This window comes from Rhamphochromis longiceps, linkage group LG10 (assembly GCF_057381845.1).
Source record: "Rhamphochromis longiceps isolate RC_006_pf linkage group LG10, R_longiceps_female_GT1.1, whole genome shotgun sequence".
In the NCBI taxonomy this organism is placed as follows: Eukaryota; Metazoa; Chordata; class Actinopteri; order Cichliformes; family Cichlidae; genus Rhamphochromis; species Rhamphochromis longiceps.
Window position 1 is genome coordinate 16,648,502 of NC_140566.1, and position 23,677 is coordinate 16,672,178.

General features: G+C 39.5%; 1 protein-coding gene across 3 annotated transcripts; it reads right to left on the reverse strand.

The window, feature by feature from the left end:
- Window positions 1-92: 92 nt before the first annotated feature.
- cfap54 (cilia and flagella associated 54) lies at window positions 93-23,319 on the reverse strand. 3 transcript variants are annotated; one of them, XM_085420529.1, is made up of 57 exons: window positions 22,803-23,061; window positions 21,971-22,076; window positions 21,522-21,671; window positions 21,110-21,275; window positions 20,880-20,938; window positions 20,134-20,277; window positions 19,707-19,820; window positions 19,384-19,485; window positions 18,857-19,049; window positions 18,667-18,759; window positions 18,455-18,567; window positions 18,177-18,291; window positions 17,504-17,589; window positions 17,271-17,372; window positions 16,984-17,131; window positions 16,740-16,795; window positions 16,471-16,599; window positions 16,084-16,324; window positions 15,722-15,855; window positions 15,405-15,602; window positions 15,195-15,287; window positions 14,910-15,098; window positions 14,704-14,822; window positions 14,455-14,602; window positions 14,202-14,357; window positions 13,984-14,106; window positions 13,417-13,539; window positions 13,201-13,321; window positions 12,337-12,426; window positions 12,119-12,245; window positions 11,894-11,996; window positions 11,590-11,678; window positions 11,300-11,497; window positions 10,878-11,053; window positions 10,641-10,789; window positions 10,153-10,362; window positions 9,803-10,002; window positions 9,242-9,377; window positions 8,473-8,602; window positions 8,149-8,259; window positions 7,849-8,058; window positions 7,575-7,662; window positions 7,231-7,401; window positions 7,055-7,121; window positions 6,380-6,565; window positions 6,208-6,294; window positions 6,001-6,120; window positions 5,384-5,431; window positions 4,935-5,076; window positions 4,411-4,571; window positions 3,917-4,071; window positions 3,764-3,833; window positions 3,432-3,591; window positions 3,052-3,209; window positions 2,265-2,411; window positions 2,020-2,140; window positions 93-1,410 (listed from the first exon to the last, which is right to left on the reverse strand). In XM_085420529.1, exons 1-57 carry the CDS (start codon window positions 22,946-22,948, stop codon window positions 1,352-1,354), a joined length of 7,536 nt encoding a protein of 2,511 aa, XP_085276655.1. In that variant the 5' UTR covers window positions 22,949-23,061; the 3' UTR covers window positions 93-1,351. The 3 variants fall into 3 exon arrangements, with proteins under 3 accessions (XP_085276655.1, XP_085276654.1, XP_085276656.1); XM_085420528.1 differs by having other exon boundaries at window positions 8,149-8,310; XM_085420530.1 differs by lacking the exons at window positions 93-1,410; window positions 2,020-2,140; window positions 2,265-2,411; ... (3 more) ...; window positions 3,917-4,071; window positions 4,935-5,076 and adding an exon at window positions 4,865-4,888 and having other exon boundaries at window positions 4,512-4,571; window positions 8,149-8,310; window positions 22,803-23,319.
- Window positions 23,320-23,677: the final 358 nt, after the last annotated feature.

The window sequence follows — 23,677 nt, forward strand, 5'->3', positions numbered from 1 at the left end:
TTACGTTTTGTTTTTAGACACCTTCAGAACTGTTTAGGCCTTATAACTGACCTTAAAACTGGAGCTGCCAAAACCAATCAAGGCACCTCTCAGGATTTCTTTCTTTATCTGTCAAAGATCCTTTAGCCCTGTCGATTGACACGTTTGGGTCAGGTTCCCTGAGGTGTTGTCCTACCAGGAAAGGCTGTCGTTATTAAGGGAGTGCAGTATTTAAGATGGCTTTAGCGTCAAAATCCAGCAAGGGGAAGACCCAAGGTTTCCCAGGGGAACAATGTATTTTAATAAGATAATCACTGTTTTTATTTTTCTGTCTGTGGTCAAAAGCTTGTGGCTGAATGGTGTACAAATGTTCACAGGAAAACAAAAATGAAAATCTTCCTAACTTTTAGTTACAATTATTTAAAAGGCAGAATTAATGTTTGGTGACACCTATTTTTGATACTCCTGATGCTTTGTTTATATTGATGTTATTTGTGTGCTGAAATGAAATGAAAGATAGAAAGAGTGTGTAATTATAGCAGAAGAATATCCAGGTGAAGGTGCAACCCTGTTGTGAAACAAAAAAGAAAAGTCAATTCAGAGATTAAGGATTCCTTTTCTGACAGAAAGCACTTGTTACCCACACTTGATCAAAATATGAATACTTTTACTTATCTGTATCATTGCATTGCCATACCAAATAGTCGTCACTTAACATCTGTGTCCATCTTTTCAGAGATGTCTGGCTCCCATATTTCATACGTCAGTTTGAAACTACTCTTTTCTTTTGTGTTTTTTTTATTTGACCCATTTACTGATGCAGATAAACATACAAGAAGAACAACAAAAACTACACAGAGTTCTGGTAGCACTGTGTAGCTGTGGGGTAGCTTGCAGGGTTGGTGGTTCAAGCCTGTGCAATTTCACGCATAGTAGTGTCCTCGGACAAGACACCAAACCCATGGCTGATCTTTTTGGTGTGTGTGACTTGATAAATGAACATTTGCGTTTCATTTGCTTTGTAGAACTTTCAGTACCTTAGATTAAAAGGCGCTAAATTAATGCATACCATTTCATTTTATTCTAGACCTTAACTAAAAGTGACTTAAAATATCCAGAAATGCGAAACTATACAGTATTTTGGCTCTTATGTACTAAGTTGATAAAATAATGTGTTGCTACACAAACTTGTCCACAAGACTCTTGGTCTCCAGGAAAATAAAAGCCTTCAGCATCCATCTCTATCGTTAAATATGCACAAAAGATGCATTTAAGTAATTTAGGACTGGAGATGGTTGGATTGCTTGGAGATGAAATTGCTCGAGTCGCTCTCATTCTGGATAGAGTGGTGCAAAGTCTGCCTTGAAGTGGACTATGATGACTGGCTTGCAGAAACCTGTGTCTCCATTTTACTTTGACCCAGGATGTTGCCTGCAGAAAGCGATGCAGAAGATAGAATAATGACATTTCTAGACATTTATTCACAGAAAAATTACCCAAAATGTAGTAATTTAAACTTTTAATATTACTATTAGTTGGTACTGATACTAACTAAATATTAGTAGTGATCTTCCTAACCTTCTAATGACAGCAAATTAAATATCTTAGTAATAGTAATTTAAAAAGATCACCTGGGGCTTCCAGTAAAGCCATTAAACAACGGAATATGTTTGTAAAATACTCAAAGTCTGAATAATAAATCCCTGATTTAAAAAACAGTGACCAGATCAATTAATGGTGAAGATTTTGGAAACAGAACATCATCTATGTCCTCAGTGAGTATAGTGTAAAATCCTAGGTGGGGGTTCACGATCCACACCTTCTGCATGAAATCCATTTTCAGAGATATTGAATTTTAAATTTCAAACTATGAACTTTTTATTTTTATTTTTTTGTTTGTTGCAGCATAGCTCTAAATACCAGGGCTGCCGTCTGCCTATCAGTCGCCTGGTCTGTAAATATATACTTTTAAAACTCATGACATTCATAAGACCAAGTTGTACTTTGTGGTGCATGATAAACAGAATGTTCCTCATTTACCAATTTGCAAACTGGTCTGGTTTAGTATGTTGAAGTATGGGAGGTAGATGTTTCTTGGTCCGGGAGGAAAGAGACGCATTTTTCCATCAACTAATTCCACACTTTCACCAAAATCACACAGCTGAAAGAAGAGGGGGAAAAAGATCAATGTTAATGTTATGATGTTATGCTTGTCTGCTTTCAGAATATACAGCGATAATATGATGTACACATATGTGTGTGTTAGTGTTTGTGTCTTCACTTGCCTGCTTTTTCAGCAGTTTCTGCATCAGCTGTAGAGGTGTGATACTCTGTGCCCCTCTTAAGTCACTGAGCAGCAAAGTGGCCTGAGCCAGCGTAATGACAGACTTCTGTGGCAAGCGTGTCCGTCCTGATAGCAGGCTCACTGCTTTCTACACACAGGGACAAACGGCGAACGCCGAGACTGTGATTACTTTAATTCACTGCACGTTCAGTGTAGCCATGCTGATAATTATATCACAAATACAGGCTCAATCCATGACGTCAAAAATCACACTTTCTAATGTGCACACTTCATTCGTTTTAATGAAGTCAAAAAAAACAACAAGATTTTTGATCATGTGAGCCACCAACTCAAGAGTGTCCACGTTCTATTTCTAGTTTGAGAACAAAAGAGTGACTGCATTTACCTAAATCTAATCTCATTTAGCTTTTTTTCTTAGCTTTTTTATATTTACCTGCATTTATAAACAGTGACTAACAGCCACTGTCTCAGCAGACCAGAGAATGGGGTCTCTAACTGACCTCTGTCCCATTCTGCTGAACACAAGAATCTCTGGAACGTCTTGAGGGAGTTCTTCAAACTTGGATCACGTATAGACTGATCCGAATTATTCAAAGATCATGTATAAATCTAGGTTAAATCAAGGACTGCATGGCCTTGGAATTCAACCCATCAGACATGTACACCGCATGCTCTGGTCTCCTGCTCTGTTAATGCTTTTTTCAACACGTTACTTTTGTTGCAAAAAAGAATGAAAAAAATGTGTTTGTCTTTGTGTGCAATGGTACCTGCAGCATTGTCATGCTGTTGTCAGTCTTGCCTCTCCGGGCTTCCAGTCTGGCACCTTCGACCAACAGCAGGGCTTGAATGTCAAGGTCTCCCCACAGTGCACACTCATCAAGACCCTCCTGTAACACCCGGGCTGCTTCCTCATTAATGTTCTTACCTTGAAAAGATGGTGCCACATACATCGTAAATTAACAAAAAGTATAATAATAATAAAAATATTAGGAATATTAATAATTATAATAAAATTATAATGTGAAAAATGAGAAAGAGAAAGAGTTTGTGATCTTTTTTTAGTGACTGTAATAGTAATAATGTTTGTAGTAAGTTGTGGTACAATCCACCACTTTGAAAAAAAAAGACAGCAAACACATGACCAGACCTGGTAAAAGCTCAATGGTGCGAGGGTTGTGGGCAACCAAGCTGTTGACCAGAGCCAAGCGGCAATGTAACCACAGATGAACTCCAATCCTCTCACTGGCCTCAACTACTCCGGGACAGTCTCCATTCTGGGCATCTGACTCACCAAAATCTTTATCATCCTTAAGAAAGATCATGTATACAACAAATCATTTCTGCTGTCTTATTATGATTACTTAAAGAATTAAAATTCAATTCTGGTTGTAATGTAACAGTTGCTGTAACCAAGCATTCAAGGATCAACCTACTCGATTCTGTTAATGCTTTATATAAATATTTTGCCCAATCACTTACAGCCCAGGATCCTCTCACAGTCACAGGTGATGTTTGGAGCAGCTTCAAAGATGAAACTGCCGTGTCAAAGCTGAAGGGGGGGGGGACATAAAAATGGTTAGGATAGGTAAGATATACACATGTACACAGTAGACATGCATAAAGTCATCGTACCAAAGTGCCGTATGTCCTTGTTGCATGTAGAGGTTGCCCTTTAGAAGATTGGATTCTATCGTCAGTTCCAGGGTTTCCATTTTGCACAAGGAATGAGATTCAAGCTGCTCTGAAATGGTGTTTAACCACGAGGAGGCACGTTCCAGCAAAAGGAACTGTAACAGAAGAGATGACAAATGGCAGAGAATTGACTTCATATTTCTTAAGGGTGTGCCTCACCTCATCCTACCCTGTACTTGTGAATGGATAATTATTTTACTAAGCCTGACATAATTCGGTCATATTGTTTTCATACATTTCAGTGAGGTTTTAGAAAGTCTTATCAAAAAGTCCGCGTAAATGTTACCTAAAGGACTACAAAAGCAGGAGAGGAATTCAGGAAAAAATATGTGGAATTATTGTGTGTTTTGGCATCGTTCACATTCTACAGATCAACCTTGAGTCCTTTATTTACTGTGTGAAATACAGAAAACTTAAATTCCCAAGAGTCTTACCTTTATCCTTTCTGGGGTTAGATTCTTAGCATCAAGATTGAGAACTTCCTGCTCTCCTGTCTTTGGACAGCAGTCATCAGTGTCTGGACTGTCCTGCTCATCATCTTTTGGGTCCACCGAACAACTTGTTACGCTGATACAAACTTCTCCCTCCACAGAATCTGCAAAACATCCACACTTTTGAAATTTCACAATTGTAAAGCATCAAAACTGCCTCATCCTCAGCTTGTTCTATCACTGAAGTTGCTTTTAAAGAGAACTTGAACATTTAGGGCACAAATACAGAACAGTATATTTTAATGTGAGTGTATGCAAATTTATTACTCCCATAAAAAATGGACAAATCATCTTTTTAGATTGCAATTTTTTTGCTAACAGTCAGCACTATGTATACAATAATGTAATTTTTTCATGTGAACGCATATATTAAATGTGAGTTTAGAGTCAATTTTACCTCTAATCTTCTTGTTTAAATCACCTCAAACAGAAACAAAACAAAAGAAAGAATTATTCTTATTACAGACCTGGCACAGGATAGCCTGCGATAGCATTAGTAAGTGCCAGAACTAGTTGAACACGAGCAAGGTTAAATCTGAGGCACAGTGCTGGTCCATACAGGGTGCAGACTTCTGGAGTAAAGTCACAGTTCACAAGTTCCTCCAAAGCCTTAACACAAGCACCGCAAACACACAGATTACATTCATAAGAATCCAATGAAGTAGATCACTTTAGAGAGCATCTATTTAAAAGAAGTTGTATGCAGCTAAAAGAGCAGCACAAAGACAAAAAAGAGGTTAGTACAGTACTTGTGTATATATGTTTGTGACTTCATGTGCATATATCTGGTTAACTTGTATTTTCAAATTTGCCTGGAAGGCCAAAATGACAGGAATGGGCAAGGGGGTTGACCCAATTCAGTATGACTAAGAGACTTAAACTCTGAAGTGTGACTTTACAGTAATGTGGAGAATACCTCTGCATTGTCCAGAAGAGACTCGTTGCTACAGAATGTCTTTGTAGGCTGCACAAAAGAAAGCAAAAACATATGTGAAATTATGACATATATCCATCAGGGGAGAGCATGCAAACTCTACACAGAAAGGCTGCGACCTGGTGGTGGAGTCAAACTCAGGACATTTTTGCTGTGAGGCAACAGTGCTAATCACTGTGCTATGAGAAAAACAGCATGTTGCAGTGTTTCAAATCAGTTTTTTACCACGTGATAACCAGAAGTTTGCAGTGCTCACAAGACAGACCAGCTCACAGTTTAAAACAGATATGACGGGCTTCCTGAGAGGGTACTGCACATGACATTTCAAGGAGAAGGCCAAAACTGCACAAGGCCAGAAGTGTAACTGAAATAATCTCAACAACAGTGAAATATTCCATATACACAAAAAAAACAATGTAATCATTACTATTACTATATTAAGAATTCCATATGGATGATTCCATAAGTTCAATGCATTAACAAAACCTTTCCCAGTACCAGGACAACAAAGGACACGAGTGTACTGAAAATGAAAAAAATGAAAATGTGGAAAGACACTGAAAATTCTCTTTCAGCTTCTAAAAGCAAAATGCTCTTACTTGGACACAGGCACTGGCAATGTATTGTCCATGAGGCAGAAGGACACCTGTTCCACGTGTGAGCTGAACTGCGTCCTTCACAGCTTCAGCGAACAGACACAGTTCAGTAAGGGCACGTATCTGCAGAAAACACGCAGGCAGATTAGAAAATCCATCATGAAAGCAAAACACTTGAATACAAACACAGGAGAAACAACAAATTCTGACCTTCAATATTTTGCCTTTGACAGTGTGCTGTACGTCTCTGCACACAGTCCCAACAAAATGTAGATAGAGGGCTAGTGTAGGAAGCAGCTGAAATTACAAACACAACTTAACACAAAGCCAGTTATTTATCATAAGCACTGATGAATAGCGGGCAGTGTTTTTGTATGTGTACCATGATGCAGTAGCCAGTGGTTAAAAGCCAGTGGCAAATGAAGTTCAGGCTTGACACAGTTGTGCCGAGGTGAAGCCTGTGGGGTTCGGAGAAAAGGTCAACTCCAGGGAGCAACTCATCTCCGATGCTGTAGGAGGCGTACTGGAGGTCTGCCTGGGGTTGAGCCATGGAGCAACACAGCAAACTCTAAAGAAGGAAGCAAAAATGTGTAATAGACACTCCAGTCCACTGTGTCCACTTCATGCTTTGCCTCTCCAAAGCATGAAGTGGACACATGTGCAGAAGTTGCAGTAAGTTGTAATAACAGCAGAGGGAGATATTTTATTTCAAGACAACATTAAAACAATCAGGGGAAATCATTTACATAGACATTATTAACATATTTACATGTAAATACATATTAGGCACCTAGCTTAATCGTTTCTGGCGATTAAAGGCTCTAGAATGCACTTTATACAATTTTTGCTCACTACTGATGTCTTGGCCTAAATGTATTATCTCCCCCTGTTGGTAATGCAGCTTATGCATGCGTGTCCATTTCACCCTTTGGAGAGACAAAGAGAACTGGGTGTCTATTACATGCTTTGCCCTTGGCATGTAGGAATGAATGCATACGCATGCATACCTACACATTAAAACACGCAACAGTATATCTGCTCAAACCATGTGTTTTACCTTAAACAGGTAAGCAGACAGGAGACAGTACTTTGTCCGCTGGTTGATATCAGAAGTTAAGATAAACCTGCAGAACCAAAAAACATGCAGCAGGAGTTGGCGAAACCTAAAGGTGTATGCTTGGAAAACCCATGAAAAAACACATCAAGTCAATGATAAACCTCAGTGAAACCTACTGTGCTATCTTAGCGGTGACCACAGCCGCCTGCAGACATCCCCACATTCCAGCCTGCCTTAGAATTTCTTGCAGGGAGCCATTCCCAAGCGACGCGCCATCCCATTTCTCCAAAACACCTGAGCTCTTCAAGGCACAATCTACGGCTTTACTCCAGCATGAGTGAGCAGCTCTGGAAATAAAAAACACCAGGAATAAAATTCTTACCATAATAAATCATAAATTATGCCAATCTGAGTTTTGCTTTTGATAAAAGGTTGAAAATGCATTTAAATACAAGTAAATGCATTTAAATACAAGGCTGAAGACTTGTTCCAACACACTCGTGTACAACAGTTTGCTAACCGTGTGTTTCCACTGTAGAACTGCAGGTTTCCCAGTTCATGCAGAGCCAGAACTCTGAGGGAGTCACGGCTGTTAGCCTTCAGGTATTCTGAGGAAAAGGTGAATGATAATTATAAGGACAGTAAACCATCTGACCCACTGAAATATGTGCTCATATGTCTTCATCCTATATTGCTGTAAGGTCACTTAGTCTGCATTTGTTGATATTTGCCTTATTTATGTAAAATGTGCAATAAAAGTCTCGACAGTTTCTAAACATTTTTTGTTCTCGTACTTATAGAAGTGGAGTATGCAGAAATGATAGTCTGCAAGTGGTCACGGCTGATAGGCAAGCCATAGATAGCATCTGGAGTACTGTAGTCCTCCTCTGTCAGGTCACATGGTTGGATGTTTGGAGTGGGCATAACAACGGGACTGAAATTCACAAAGCTCGCTGAATGGCTGAGACCTCGGCTCCGACAATGCTGCGTCGGTATCATAAAACCTCACGAGGGACACAAGCAGTGCAAAAAGTATTAATTTAAAATACTGTGTGCGACATGTGTATGTGTTATTCAAACAGTGAAGAACTTACAGGGTTGTGTGTTTGCCAGAAGCAGCACAAGCAGTGAGCGACTGTGCTGGAACATCTGAAGACAATATGTTTTTTTCTCAAGAGCTTGATGATAACAGCTCAGCGTGTCCTCTACATCCAGTGGGACACAAACAAGGGACATGGAGTGCTGTATCTCTGCACCTTAAATATACAGCATGTACATGAAAATATGACACCTGCGCTGCTGCAATTGATAAGTTATTGTCTAACATTTAGTTCTTACTCTGGTATTTAGTCATTACTATTTACTGTACACAAACCAGTGTTAACATTATTTTAGATGAGCTGTTTGGCTGTGTAAACCTGTAAGATCAACCGCTTCTCGAGGAATCGAGTTTGTCAGTGCTGCTTTTTTGTGAAGGTGCCGTTTCTGTGCGGCGTGATGGATCCGACCACTGAGAAGCTGGCAGCCTGCATAACTTTTATTGGTCACCTGAAAAGCATAGTATACACTCATTTACTGCACAATACAGACAATGCAAGATTGTAGACACAAGAGATTAATTAAGGACTGCAACTAGAACAAACATAGATTCCGTGGTGCTGTGAGTTATGAGATATTTAACTGAAATAATTTAAGTTTTTCAAATATTCCACAATATTTCTGTATAAAACCATTTGTACTGCCTTAGTTTTACTTCTTACACTTTGATTTTAACCAACACATGATGACCGGTACTATAGCCCCTTTCTACTCAAAGAGCGTCCCACTAAAATCTCATTCACACACATTCATAAGGTGCTTTTAGCTATACCTAAGCATTTATTTCTAATATTCACACACACTCACACTCTGATAAATGCATCAGGGGCAACTTTGGTTTCTCCAAGAATACCTTGACACATGGACAGGAGGAGTCTGAGGTTGATTTAAAGGTGGTATCTCAGGTGGTAGCTAAGTGAGCCACAGTTACAATAAATGGGAGTGTAAATGGTAAATAGACCAGCACTTTTCTACTTTATCTGAGAACTCAAAGCGCTTTACACGACTTGCCTCATTCACCCATGCACACGAGCACTTTTTTTTTTGCTATGCTTTGTGTGTGCGTTTCTGTGTATGGGTCTGTGCTACCTCTTTTCCAGTGGCCTTCTGTGTGTTGACATGGTGTGGCTGTGGGACTGAAGGGCCTCCAAAAGAGTTTATTCTTTCAAGTAACATCCTCTGGGCGTGGACAAGCAGAGGAGTTACGATAACAGTATACCGATCCCTAGTATCATTACATAGATGGAAACAAACACACAAAACATTGTCAGGAACATAGATTGTGAGGAACTAAATGTCTTGGTCATTAACAAGTGAAAAAACACAGTATTCATCAAGTTTCTCTATATTACATGATTTTGAGTTTTCCTGGTTTCTTATGGTGAATTTATGTTTCATGCAAAGTACAACAACCCCACTCAAATCTCCTGCGATGCCAAGATCTCAAAGAGCATTTGATTTACTTCTCCCTAACAAATGTTTCTATTTGTAATAAGTCTTATATAAGACCTGAGAGGAGGACATGCAGAGGGTTGATGTGATAGATTAGGATCCATGGGATAGGTTTAGATGGAGGCAGATAATCCACTGTTGCAGCCACTAACAGAAGCAGCCAAAAGAAGAAGAAGATTTGTAGTACGTCTTATTCACCGTGTGTATGAGTTGAAAAGTAAAGCAAAGTGGGCCAGGCTTTCCCACTTGCCACTGTCATGGAGCCGCTCAAGAGTGTGCAACACCAACGTGCGGACCCAACGCAGATCCACCTGGGTGCTGTCATCAAGTGGGACTGAGAAGTGGAGACTGGACTCTAGCTCATCTTCAGTCAAGTCACTGCCATACAAACTCCAGAGCTAGCAGGGGCAGAAATGCAGATGAAAATGTAAAAGTACACATAGTGACATGTAAGCTGTGGTTTTGCCTTTATACTTTCCTAGGAATAAAACTATGTGCAAGTTTTTAGAAAGCAGCTATTAGTACAAATAGCAATATGTGAAGCTCACCCCTAGTTTTTGCAGCATGTCCATGATAAAGTCAGTGGCCAGCACCAGCAGTGGGGTGAGAATACTGTGCAGCTGTTCTGCTGTAATCGTACATGGAGTTTCAAGCTGAGCAGCTCTCTGTACAAGGACAGTGATTCTGCAGCTTTGGTCCCACAGTGTCTGACACACACACTGCAGAGTGGTCCAGTGGTTGCCACGATGAGCCAACACCTGGAAAATAATGAACAGTATTAGATATGAGTACATCAGAGGGACAGCTCAGGTTGGACTGTAAGTTGTGCAGAGGAGGGGGAGTGGATATACTGGACAAAGGCTGTTGAAGAAGGAGGAAAAGAGGAAGACCACAGAGAATATTCACGTATGTAGTGAAGGAGGACATGCAGAGGGTTGGTGTAACACAGGAGGATGCTGGGGTTAGAGTTGGATGCAGATGTAAAGTCACTGTAAAGTCATATATAAGTTTACATCCACATATGTATCAATGGTACCATCGCTCTCCGGAGATGCACAGCAACTTTGTTAATTGACTCCAGCAGTGTGGCACCAGTGCACCTCTGTGCCTCCATCTGCTGTTCCACAGAATGAGGAGAGCCCTCTCCCTCCTTACATCTGTCCTCTGCGACAGAGCCATCAACTGCTACAACAGATTAAGACAAATGTTGACAGGCAGACCAGATGCTAGCTTTTCTCTTCACTTTATTTTCCGTGTGCCTTTTTCTTCTTACCATCCTTTCTTCCTCTATCTTTGTGAGCTGTCATCACATAGTCCATGTGATCAGATGAGTCTTCATGTAAAACAGCTTCATTTGAAGACTCCAACTCATGTTGCTGCGAGTTGTTCCTCCATACCAGGACACCAGAGTAAGCCAGAGAAAAACACAAAGGGTGAAACTGGCTGTATCTGTTAAAAGAACAAACAGTGCAGGACATTTTATAATTAGTCAACCATGTGAAGTACTACAGTATCTCAGCTCAGATAATACACATAAAAGTAAATACATTGCCACCCAAAAACAAGGCAAAGCTGCTTAGCATCAATCAGAAAAATGTTGTTTCTTAGTGTTTGTATTCAGTGTGAGTCTTTTATTACAAAGAGAAAAAAAAATGAAAAAGTAAAGAATAATATCTGGCATCTCTGTGTGTGAACCTCTGCTCCAGGTCTCCTCTGTGTTGTTGGGGCAGACGCTGGTAAAACACTGCTAAATGGGCCTGAGCCATGTAGTAGTTCAGGTGTGATCTCCACACCCTCTCCACAGCGCAAGTGTGCCTCAGCTGTAGCCTCTTCTTTTGGCGCTGCATCACAGATGAAATCATAGCAAGCAAGTTCTCCATAGCCAGCACTTCCCTACAAACATGAACACACTTATTATATATGGACTTACAGAAATGATCAAGAAACCTCCTGAAAACAGAAAAACAAAAACACAGATACTCTACCTGTGAGTCCTCATTTTCAAAAGCATATTCTGTGCCAGTTTATGCTTTGCTTGCTTTCTTGTATCATCATGTGAAGAAGCGTTCTTGTGCTGTTTAAAGGGCAGCACATGTTATTGTTTTTAGTTGATATTGCAGCAACAAAGTAAAAACAAAGTTTTCTCTCAAGTCGCAGCATAATTTTGGCACTAAAACTGAGCCTGGTGAGCCAAAGATTCAGAGATGTAATGTACATTTTTGTCAGTGTAACTCAGATATTTCCTGCCCTTATTAACTACATGCATGTGTGCACATGTTGTATCATCACCTGGGAGGTTTCGTTTCCTTTTGCATTCTGGTTTCCACTTCTTTTTCTAATCTGACCGTGCCCCTCCAAACATTTAGTGGACAGTACCATCGCCTCGTCACGGCTGCCAAAGAGAAAACTATTCACGAACTTTACTTAATGAAACTGACATTCATATCTTTCTGATATCTTTAGGTGTCTTTAGCTTTTAAAAATATATTGAAGAGCTTTATATTAAAAGCACACCTGGAAAGAAACTGAAACATGCTCTGCCCCCATTCCAACACAAGGTCTATGTGGCCTTCTTTCATGGTTCTTTGGAGTAGCAGTGCAGCAAACTCAGTAAAATACACCTTGCGTCGGAGTTTCATTACTATCAAGGACACACACACACGAACAAACCTACGAATTAGCAATACTAATAATTACGTCATAAAAAAAATATGAAAGACTATACAGCTTACCGTGCATGTAGGCATCCTTTAATGTGCCACTGGAGATCAGCTCGTACAATAAGTTTGGATCTTCTGAGACGGTTAGTGTCTGAGAAGTCTCTGGAAAAATATATGAAAAAATACATAGAAATCAGTCCAAAAATTACAGGATTTATAACAAAAATGCAAACTTTCTTCTATAAGCATTACTGTGCAAAAATCTTGTGCCATCCCTCATTTCTTCCTGATTTGTTTCAAAGAGTCAACCTTGTAATTTTTTAAGTGTTGTTGAACAACACCCGAGGCTTTCTGAAGGGTTTTGGACATTGGCTATTTTGTCACTCATTTTCAGTCTAGTGCTTGTACATGACCATTTTCAGAAAATGCTTTTATTAAGCCACATACGACTTGGCAAATAATTTTAAATTGTATCTTTTCCAGATGCTTATCATCTGGAAAGCATCATTTTTCAGGATAGCAACGATCCCAAACACATCGTCAATGCAGTAAGGGCTGAATAGAAAAACACAATATCACTAATGGATTGGCTTTTCCTCAACATTACTGAATCAGTGTAGGGTCATGTTGACAGGGAACAGAACAAAAGGCAGATAACATCCAGAGAAGAGCTTTGAATGTCCTTCAAGAAGCTCGGAGAACGATTCCTGAATTCCTGACTACTTACAAATCACAAGAAAGCCTCCCCAAGAGAGTTTAGGCTGTGTTGAAGAATAAAGATGTTCATTATTTACTATATTTCAGTGTATGTTTCCACATTTCACTAAATTACTGCACCAATTTCCCATTTACGTACCAAAATACAAAGAAATAAGGAATGGTTTGAGACTTTTGCACACCACTAACAGGACCAGTGTGAGTACATGTGTTTATTACCAGGCTCTGGGGTGTGTGTTCCTTTTGAAACTGTTATTTTCTTGTTCTTTCTTTCCAGTGCCTTCAGCTGACGACTTATTTTCATCTCACTCTTGACTGTGGCTTGATCTGCCGTTTTACGCTATACACATGGAAATGCACAAAAATGCTAGAAGTCGTACTTTACTTAAGTATATACATAATATATCACAACAGCATCCAGAAAACAGCTCTTACACCCTCAGATTGATTGGTGAGTCTCCTAATCTGCAGCTGGGCATGATAGACATCCTGAAGTAGCCTGCAGCCACAGTCCATCAGTGCTTTGGCCATCTCGTGTTTCCTGAGCACACGCAACATCTGTCAGGAAGAACAGAAGAGTTCCCAGTTAGTTTGCACAAAGTTTTGATTTTATTCTTATTTTAAATTCCATGTGAGTCACTGTAAATGTAAGTAAAAGTCAACACAAAATAATAAATACACAAATGGATTGGCATTGTAGCATGGTCTCAAACTATACAAAAAGATTTTATGTAGTGGTAAATCCAACGGAGCGCTGTCAACCAATATGCAGTGCAAATATATACATGCAAACAATGAGTGCAAGAAGTAATCAAAACTTTTATGTATAACACTTTAAAACTTGTGCATACAATTAGAAAAGGTTATCTATTTGTACGCACATTAACATGAACACTATGTGCACGCACGCACGCACGCACACACACACACACACACACACACACACACACACACACACACACACACACACACACACACACACACACACACACACACACACACCTTTGCCAGGTAGTAGGTGATGCAGGCTATCATGTGGATAAAAGATTCTGAGGTGTTTCCAGTCCATTTTTGTTTTAGAAGACCTGAATTCTCCTCCAAAACCATCAAGCATTTTTTTAGTACCTAAACACCAGAACACAAACAGAGGTATGATTATTCATTTATAGTTCTTACTATGTTATACTGTTAATACTTTTATGGACGTGGTGGTTGCATACTTGCACCACAGAGTCACAAGTAATCTGATGGAACATTATAGGTGCCAGGAGCCCGTAGCAGCTAACTGCAGCCTGCAAAGCAGCAGCCGCATCATTCAAACACATCGCCAAGTCCATGGCCACCAGCATTCGCTCGCATTCTTCCAGTCTGGCTTCCTGCGTACAAACAGGAAGAGCATTCCATTTAGAAAATGCAAAATAAGTGTATAAGTTAGTGTCACTGCACAGTGCTCAACAAGACTCAGGTATTTACTTTTTCCCAGATAAATGGTCCATTGTCACTGAATGAGTCCCAATAGAGTGATCCCTGCTGAATGTTGATCTCTGTCTCTATGAAGATGGACGTGAGAAACAGCTGACACAAGTGAAGAGAGGAGTACTGCAGGATTTCTTTGCGTAGTCTTTAGCATGATAAATGAAGACAGAGTAGGAGGTAAGTAAATACAAAACAAAAAAGAAAATTCCTTGACAGGTACTGTGTGGTGTGTGTTTCCCTCCTCACCCTGTGGTGGCTAGTCTACCCTCTGTGCTGTTGGACTCACTGTCGGGGTAGGTGCAGTGGCTCCAAAGTTCTCTGCAGGCTCTTTTTGCTATAGCATACTGCTCTGTCTGAAAAGCCACCTGAGGAAAAAGTCAACAAGGCTAAAAACATAGCCCAAACCTTTCTCTGTCTACTTGGTACAGGTGTAGAGTAGCTTGAAATTGTACCTTAGCCAAATGAGCCCAAGCAGAGAGCAGTGGTACAGGCATGGATGCCAACAGTGGTAATGTTGTCCCCCCTATAGTGCTGCCCAGTAGCTCTCCCTGACTGTTGTATGCTGCAACAGCAAACACATACTTCTGATTGGGCTCCAGACCCTCCACCCTCAGCACACACTCACCAGATACAGCAGGTACCTTGAAACAAAATCATATACACAGAGGTAAGTGATAATGACAAAAATGAGTTTCACTACACTTGATATTCTTCTTCTGTGAAGAAATAAACTGCACCATATTTCCAGTTCCTGGCAGGCTGCAGTCTCCAAGCCGGACTTTCCGGTTTATGCCCTCAGCTACCCGACTGCAAAGCTGGTACCAGCACACCTCAAAGGAAACAAAAGAGGAAAGATTTCAAAAAGTGTTGAACATGTGTGGATTATTTGCTCACTGTTAGGTTATTAAGATTAGTAAAATGATGGCCTAATTAAATGTAAATCTCACTTGTCCCTCTAAGTTATGAGGTGCTGGGGCAAAGGTCATGGAGTGGTTGTTGCGTGAGAGTAGGACAGGAGGAGGTGGAGGGCTCTGTCCGTCCTCCTTGATTACTTTGCCTTTATCTTCAGATGTAGTATTAGGAGTTGAGGACATGTACACTTTTCTCTCCTCCATACCTGCTTTCTCTATGAGGGTAGCAGCATCCTATCAACAGCGCACAGCAGTATAATTTTCACATGTCCTTAAAACTAATATTAAACACCACTAAGTCAAAATGTGGCTATAATCAACCAAATGTCGTGAAAGTATTCTGCTTGTTTAACCTCCAGCAGACTTTTGGTTTCACTGATGTCACTTTGTTCCATGTTGTTGTACACCAGCAAAGCTTTCTGGATCAGGAACAGAGCTTTGGACACCTTGTTTTTTTTGATCCGGTCCAACAGTTCAGACTCTACAACTAAACAAAGACAGTTTACTCACAATTTATATTATATTCAGACATACAACTTGTCGGTAAGCATATGTATTTAATTCCCTCTAACTATGATTTACTGTTGCCAGATTTTAACTTCTGTTTATAAATGTGCAAGTGTGAAGTAGCAATATTTTGCCATTTCAGTCAGTGCAGAGCTTAAACTACTTGTCCAAAATCACTGGTGAGTAAAACCACCAGAACAACTCTGACCTGCATTTAGCTGCAGCAACTTGAGGGAAGCCCTGTGGAGGATAATGTCCAACTCTAGGTGGAGATCTTTGATCAGAAGATACGTGCATGTGGCTTCAGTTTGTCGACAGCCATTAAAGTCAGATTCTGTTTGAGTTTCCACCTCTCCTTTTTTCAGATTTACTTCATCGTCTTCATTTCTGTGTTTTGATGATTTTGGAGAGGTTGTGGAAAAAGCCGATGACTGGAGGGGACAAAATTTCTATCAGAAGAAGAACACATGCAATTTAAAAAAACAAAACGAAAAACTGCATGCCCATACAAGATTTAGTAAATAAACTCAGTAAATGTGAGAAAGAATATTTACCAACATGCTAGAAATGCGTGTGGGACAAGATGACTGTGTACCTGCATGAACGCAAAGTCAGTGAAAGCTGAGCAGTCCTGGGGGGCCAGCGTAGCCGCACCCTTTGCCAAAGCTTCGAGACCCCTCTTTACCACCTCACACACTTTCTGAAGCAGCTCTGTGCTTGAACTCTGCAAACACAAACACACATATAAAAAGTTCACTTCATACTTTCAGTAAACAAGAGACAGGACACTGCCCAATAGCACCATGCAGTATGATGTCATTTGTTCACATTTTGATGGTATGCCCAACCAGTCTATTTACATACCTCAAGAATAGAGAAAGAGTTTGGCTTTGCATCATCACAGTCTCTTTCGCAAACTGCTGGAGATAAGACATGAGAATAAAAATATTCTCAAAGCTTTGGTTTGTGTCTGTAGTGCATGTTCGTATGCGTATGCATACGTATGTGTTTGTGACGGTGCAAGATCAAATAGATACAGTACAAACAACAATAGCTTTAAATCTCCAGCAGACCGTAACAGAGCAAGTGGCAGAAAATAACCTCACACCTGACGTTGAAGTTTCAAGAAAATATTCAGCTGCATTCTCAAGCAGCATGCCCAGTGTGTGGCTCATCTCTGCTATCATGATACAGTCAACAGCTGCCAGGTCACAGGTGAGGGCCACCTCATACAACACATAAAGACACCACAACCACTGCAAAAATAGATTTACAAACAGCAAAAAAGACAAATGAACAGAACAATGAAAATTCATGAATGTACTATGCAAAGTTTTATATTTAACAGCAATAAAGTCGGAAGCAGCCGCAGGAAATGTTTTTTTGAACACATACCTTGTCATGATTTTGCAGAGGATCTCTCTGTATCACCGCTTTCATCTTACCCCACAGGAACAACACAATATCCAAAATCAGGTCTGCATCTGGCTGCACCTCCTACACAGACACAAACACACACAGCTTAAATGCTTATAAATCTCCTCCTCTGAATTCTAACTTTAGCCTGAACCCTAATCCTTTATCCTCAACACAAACACCTGCAAACAGTACGTGGCATAGAAACTTACAGGAGCAGAATCACAGACGGACTTGTGAAGGGTTTCTACCAGATCCATCAGTTTATCACTCATAGAAAGTGAAGCCTTATGTTGGTCTGTGGAAACATAAAAGAACATGACCACTTTATATTGTGATTGCTGAGATTAGTTTGGAATAATCTGAGGAACCAAAGCTCACCACTGACCACCATACTAACAATTAATCAATGTTTAGTACATTATTTGACGTAAAAACATCACGAAAAAATAGATCCAGACATGTTTTGCAGTTGACATTTCTCATATGTACTCTATTTGATTTAGGTAAGTGGTGATCCCTGGACAGAAGTTACATAATACCTACTTGCTTTCAGTGAAATATCTAAACCTTTACCAGCTCTATTCTCACAATATTGATTGAACATTACTCAGACTTTGTGCTAGCATGCTGAATTTTTAGCTGATTTGAAAAATTAGATTCCAGATATACTAATCTGCTGGCTAATTTTGATAAAAACTGGATGTATTACATGCGGTAAAAATACTGATAAACTCTGTAGCAGCTTAAAAGCACAAAATTCAAGGACAGGGAGGCAGAAAGCTATTTAATGAATCCTTTATTAATAAGGTTTATTTTTCAAAATAAAAGTTTGGAGCCTGAAAAATTTAATAAGTCTGTATGTGGCAGATTTAATATTGCTACCTTTGCTTGTGATGTCTTCTTTAGGAGGGCTCCTCTGGGTAGACAGCAAAATGTTGAAACTGTGAAGCAAAGCAAGCTCCTGCTTTCCCCTCCTGAATGATTGGCCATCCAAACTCTGTGATTAGAGAAAGCCAAATTAAATAAAAACTTCCCTGATGATCATTCAAACAGTGGAAGCCCCAAACCGAATCATCAATCTTGAAATGCATGTGAAACCTGATGTATTCCACTTTTCTCATTAATATGAATTAAAGCATTTTTGCTTGTGTGCTACTTACAGTCAAAACCTGCAGCATCTCTGTGCTGAGTTCAGTAAATGCATCCTGCTGCTTGTACTGAAACAGCAGTTTGATGAACCTCACTGCAGACATGACGGGTATTTTGTTTTCTCCTAGCAACACAACACATCTCCTTATCTCATACTGACTTTTAAAGCAATGCACAAAACAAACACACATGCTCATTGTAATAAAGGACCAAAATGACTCACCTGAAATGGCTAAATCTATCAGAGTCGAATTCTGTGTCAGTACAAGAGGAGACAGGCACGGGTGGTCATCATACCTCTGCTCACCAGTGACACCTTGACAGACACGGCCATACATGTACATTACCCACTCAGAATCCCTCACCTTACTGAAATCACAAAATGTTTTTTATTGTGTACTTGTTTCACTAACCAGATAACAAACTAATTCCAGCAGACAGGAGTTCCAGGTAGACCTCTTGTAGCTCCGGATCTTCAGGCATTCTCATTTGAAGTGGCCGCGTGTTGCTGTCCCAGAGTGCTTCCAAAATGCCCAGGAACTGTGCTGCACTGCACTCAAACAAGCCTGTTAGCAGGCGCTCTGTTGGGGTACGAGGCCATGGCACCTACAGTACACACACATAGGCATGTGATTTTAGTTACAACACCGACTCACAACATTAGATTTCCTTAGAAGCAAACAGGTTGTAAAAAACAAACAGAACTAAAACAGAAATCTAGGGTTCAAACAATTAAACTATATGGCACGGGGTTATTTAATTATTATTATTATTATTAAAGAAATCCAACAAAGGCAATGCATAGAGTGATAGAAGATTTAAAGGTGATAACACAGTATACAGCGTTAAACAACTAACAAGAGCCCCTAAATTATACTGCATTTAAAAGTAAGAATTAACATTAAATATGATGATATGGCAGTAAAGCAGATCCCATTACATTAGGTATGTCCTTCAGGGTGCTTTTGATTTTGGTCTTGTACAGGGTTTTGGGTCTCTTTCGGGTCTCAAATGCTGCTCGCTTGAAAATCATGGCACCAAGCTGAAAAACAGAACGCTCTCAATCACCTTTCATATGTTAACCAAAGAAGAGCACATCAATACTGTAAAACACTGACAAGGTAAGTAAGCTTCTTCAGAAGTGACTATATTCAGTTGTGAGCATGTAAGTATGGAAATTGCTGTATCTAACACACTGAGAAACAACAGCATTTTATCACAACAACATAGTGTGCTGATGTATCTCAAGGACAAGTTTCTTGCCTTGATGGAGGCATCTTTGTAAGCTCTCTGAGTCTCTCTGGTGGCAGGAACTTCACTGTGCTCCCCGAGTTTTGCTAATTCATTGATTTTTCCAAGGGCTCTCCGGGCAAATTCCTGAGAGCATTTGAGGACACACAAATCCAATTAACTTTTATTGCAACAATATGATGGTTGCATTTCAAAATAAACTATACAAACAAATGTAGTTAGCAAATATACTCATGGGTTAACCATACCAGCAAGACTTTCTTTTTGTACAGTGAAGTGTGAGGAATAATTTAGTGCCTTGTGCTGATTAACAGCAGGCAGGCTAAGGAAATTACATAAAGATCAACACCAAGTTACAATGAGCATTTATTACTGATTAGATCAGCCTGTGATGGATCAAATCGTGTATTTGTAGGTGTCTGACGCTGACGTATTTCACCTCCGCCTGCACCTCAGCATGGTTGTCATAGTAACACTGGCAGACGGCACAGTAGAGTGTGACGATCACTGGCAGATACTTAGCTGTCATCAGAGGGATGGACAACTCCAAACTGATGCTTGCCCACAGGAGGTACTCCAGTGCCTGAATAGGATGACAAACGGAGGCTGTGAGTATCACAAAGTATTAAAAAGACAACTACACAATTTTATTATACACTACATTCATTATATAACAATATTACACAGATTTAGTTGTGTGTTCCGCAATGTGCAGAGGCTCAATCAACTAAAACTGAAATATTGTCACTCACGATCAGTCCAAAGCCATATTCCAACATTCAGTTAGACATTCAGTCTCTGTCACACATGATTTTCTCACCATCCTTCATGTTTTTATTTTCCTTTAGGGCAGGGGTGTCAAACTCATTTCACATCGTGGGCCAGATACAGCCCACTTTGACTGAGTAAAAAAAACTTGGAACTTGTTTGCTTATCTACTGCTTACTTTGATGTACGGTAGTATGAATGGCAATAGATGAGGTCTTTATCATTAGGAAAAGTTGTAAAACTTACAAATCACAGTTAAAAACCCCAAATGTATGCCTTTCTTCACATTTTTTAAAGTAACCCAGTGGGCCAGATCGGAGACCTTGACAGGCTGATTTTGGCCTGTGAGCCTTATGTTTGACATCCCTGCTTTAGGAATGAGTAGCAGAAGTGAAAAGTGGCAGGAGTGAACAGTACCTGCGCGCTGCACTGCATAGTCATCAAATAACGGCAGACATTGTAAATGTGTAATGAACCTGGATGACAAGAGATAGAAATACATTACTACTTAATACAATAGTAGATAAACAGTTTATGAACAGTTCATTTTCATTTTTATCTTCAAATTTTGAGAGCTCAATTTGTTCTACCAAGATTACTCCTAGATAGAAATATCACACTGAATTATACAAGTTCTTCTAATATACCATTATATATCTGCCAGTAGAGGTGCTCGTGTTGCTGAAATGCCTGCATCATGGTCCTCATGAAGTTCAGCACACGCAGCAGTTTACAGAGCCCCTTTTGGCTGAGGAAACTGTGCTGTCTCTCCAGCTCAAATATACACAGGGCACAGCCCTGCATGGCACGTACCTGTACACACACAGACACAAACACACACATATAGAGGACAGACACACAGGCACAGACACATGGATACATACAGAATAATAGCAGATTTTTAACAAAAATGTCTCAAAATGTCAATGACCTCAGCCAATGTAGTAAACTTTCTTTGTAGCATAAAACAACAAAGCAAATCCTGGAAACAGTTATTACACAGCATTTTAAACAGAGATACACAGGACACACACAGTCACACAGTGATGTGTACCTTACCTTCATGGCAAAGGTATTTTGGTCTGTATCAAGCCCTTCGGGGAAGAAGCAGGCCATAAACTGATCCACATTTGTGATGTCAGTTATTTTCACTGAGCTGAACTGTGACAGGTGGAGACTGTAGCCCTGCCTTAGAGCCAGCTGGTACAGCTTGAAGAAGCAGAGGGAAGAAAAATAACACTGTGAATGTGTTAACATGTAATTAATGCGCAGAAGACAACATATCCAAAGGCTTCTTATAGTTTTACTGCAGCAAAACCAAGATTGCAAATACTGAGAACAAAACCAATGAGTCAAGTAGTAAAACAAAGAATTCACAGCAACCAAGACTGACAATAGTGACTGAAAAAACTGTGTAATTCACAGACTGAATTAATATTTAATCAAAGAAAAAGTCTGTGGTAACCAAATATTAGTAGGTATTCTAATTTGGGGGATTTGTCAAATACCTTTATTCCAAAGAGAAAATCTGCAATCTGCAACATGTGCTCCTGGTACAGTTTCAAAGGCAGTCGATGTTTGAACTTTTTCCATATCTCCACCAGAATTTTAATCCTTTGAAAATGAATTCAGAAAAGCATAGCTTTAAAATAAATAACATAAATAAGCAAACATCAACACCAAGAGATCTCTAACTGGTTCAAGATCTATGTAATATAAAATATGTTCAAATCTGTTTTTTGGGATACTGACAAACTGAACATTGTTATTTTCATTTTCTACATGATCTTTTTAAAAAGTTAAACAAGGACATCAGTGGATGCATGATAGGAAAAAGCCTTTAATTATGCTGTGATGTACGCTGACGACTCGGTTGTTCTGGGTTTTTTTTTTTAAAAAAATGATGCTGGCTAGCAGCAACTGTCAGCGTCTCCTAAAAAGTATAGCTTGCAGTATGATATTGAAGTTATTATTAAAGGCCACTGCAATCCTGCTTTATACAGCAGATACATGCAGTTATAGCAAAGCAAAAAATGTAAATGGTGCACTCAAGACTTTTCTTAAGTACAAGCCAAGTGTTTGAGACTAGTAACTGGACCTTATCAAACATTTCCATATATTATGGTCAAATCATAAACACCATAATAATTATAAGCTACACAGTGTATCATTTATTATTAGCTAAATACATTTTAGTGGAACAATGACGGTAATAAAAACTGCACGCAACTAGCTATAAAAATTTATTTAAATAAGCCTGATTTAATAAGCTAAAGTTTCCTATAATCAGTCAATATGAGCTTTATAAGCTAGCGCTGACTTGGCTTTTTAGCATCTCACCCTTTAGCATAAGTGCTGTTGTCCTGGTTGTTCGACGAAGCCACTTGTTTCATCAGCGTTATAAACGAGTTAATCTCTCGCTTAAAAGCTGAAAGTACTGGGTTTCTTTGATCAAGTTCCCCATAATACGACGCTGGTAAATCCATTTCTGCGTCCACAAAAACGATTCTGACCGGCTAGCACATTTATGTTGGTTATTTCCAACTACACCAACAAAACTGCTCCAGTCTAAGAGACCGGGACAAGACACATCACCATGGTAACAAGCGACGCTAATAGGGCAGACTTTGTGGATACCGTATTTCCTGTCTTTTTCTTTGTTTCTTTTCTATTCTTTTGTTGGGTTTAAGAATGAAAACTAGTTTCCCGTGTTTAGGGAAAACTTATAGTTTGCGATAAACAACGTTAACCACGTTTTGGAGAGCCTTCCTGAAAGGCCTTAAGGGCAAGAAAAGAAAAAGGTTCAGCACATATTTCTGCTGAGCTTTTGGACAGTTTTAAAAAGGTAACAGTTTAACAAAGACTGATTAAACATATAATGTCTTACACTTACAAAGCTTTCATTTATAATCAGTAAAATACAAATCCTTTAATTCACTACAGTCAGGGCTTTTACTGCTACCTGCCATGCTCATGCTTTAGTACCTTGGAGTGTCTTTATTGCTTTCTTACTTGAATTCATTTCGACCTGTCCATAAACCTAACATTTATATTGGGCATTTATATTAATGATAGATAAAAACTCCAGCTTTGATTTGACTGGTCTTTGGCTCAGGCACAGTGCCTGGGCTTGGTCTGCAAAGCACTAAAACTAAAATTCATGGTGTGATGGTTTAAAAGCCTCTGATGAACCTCTATGCTTGCAGATATAATTT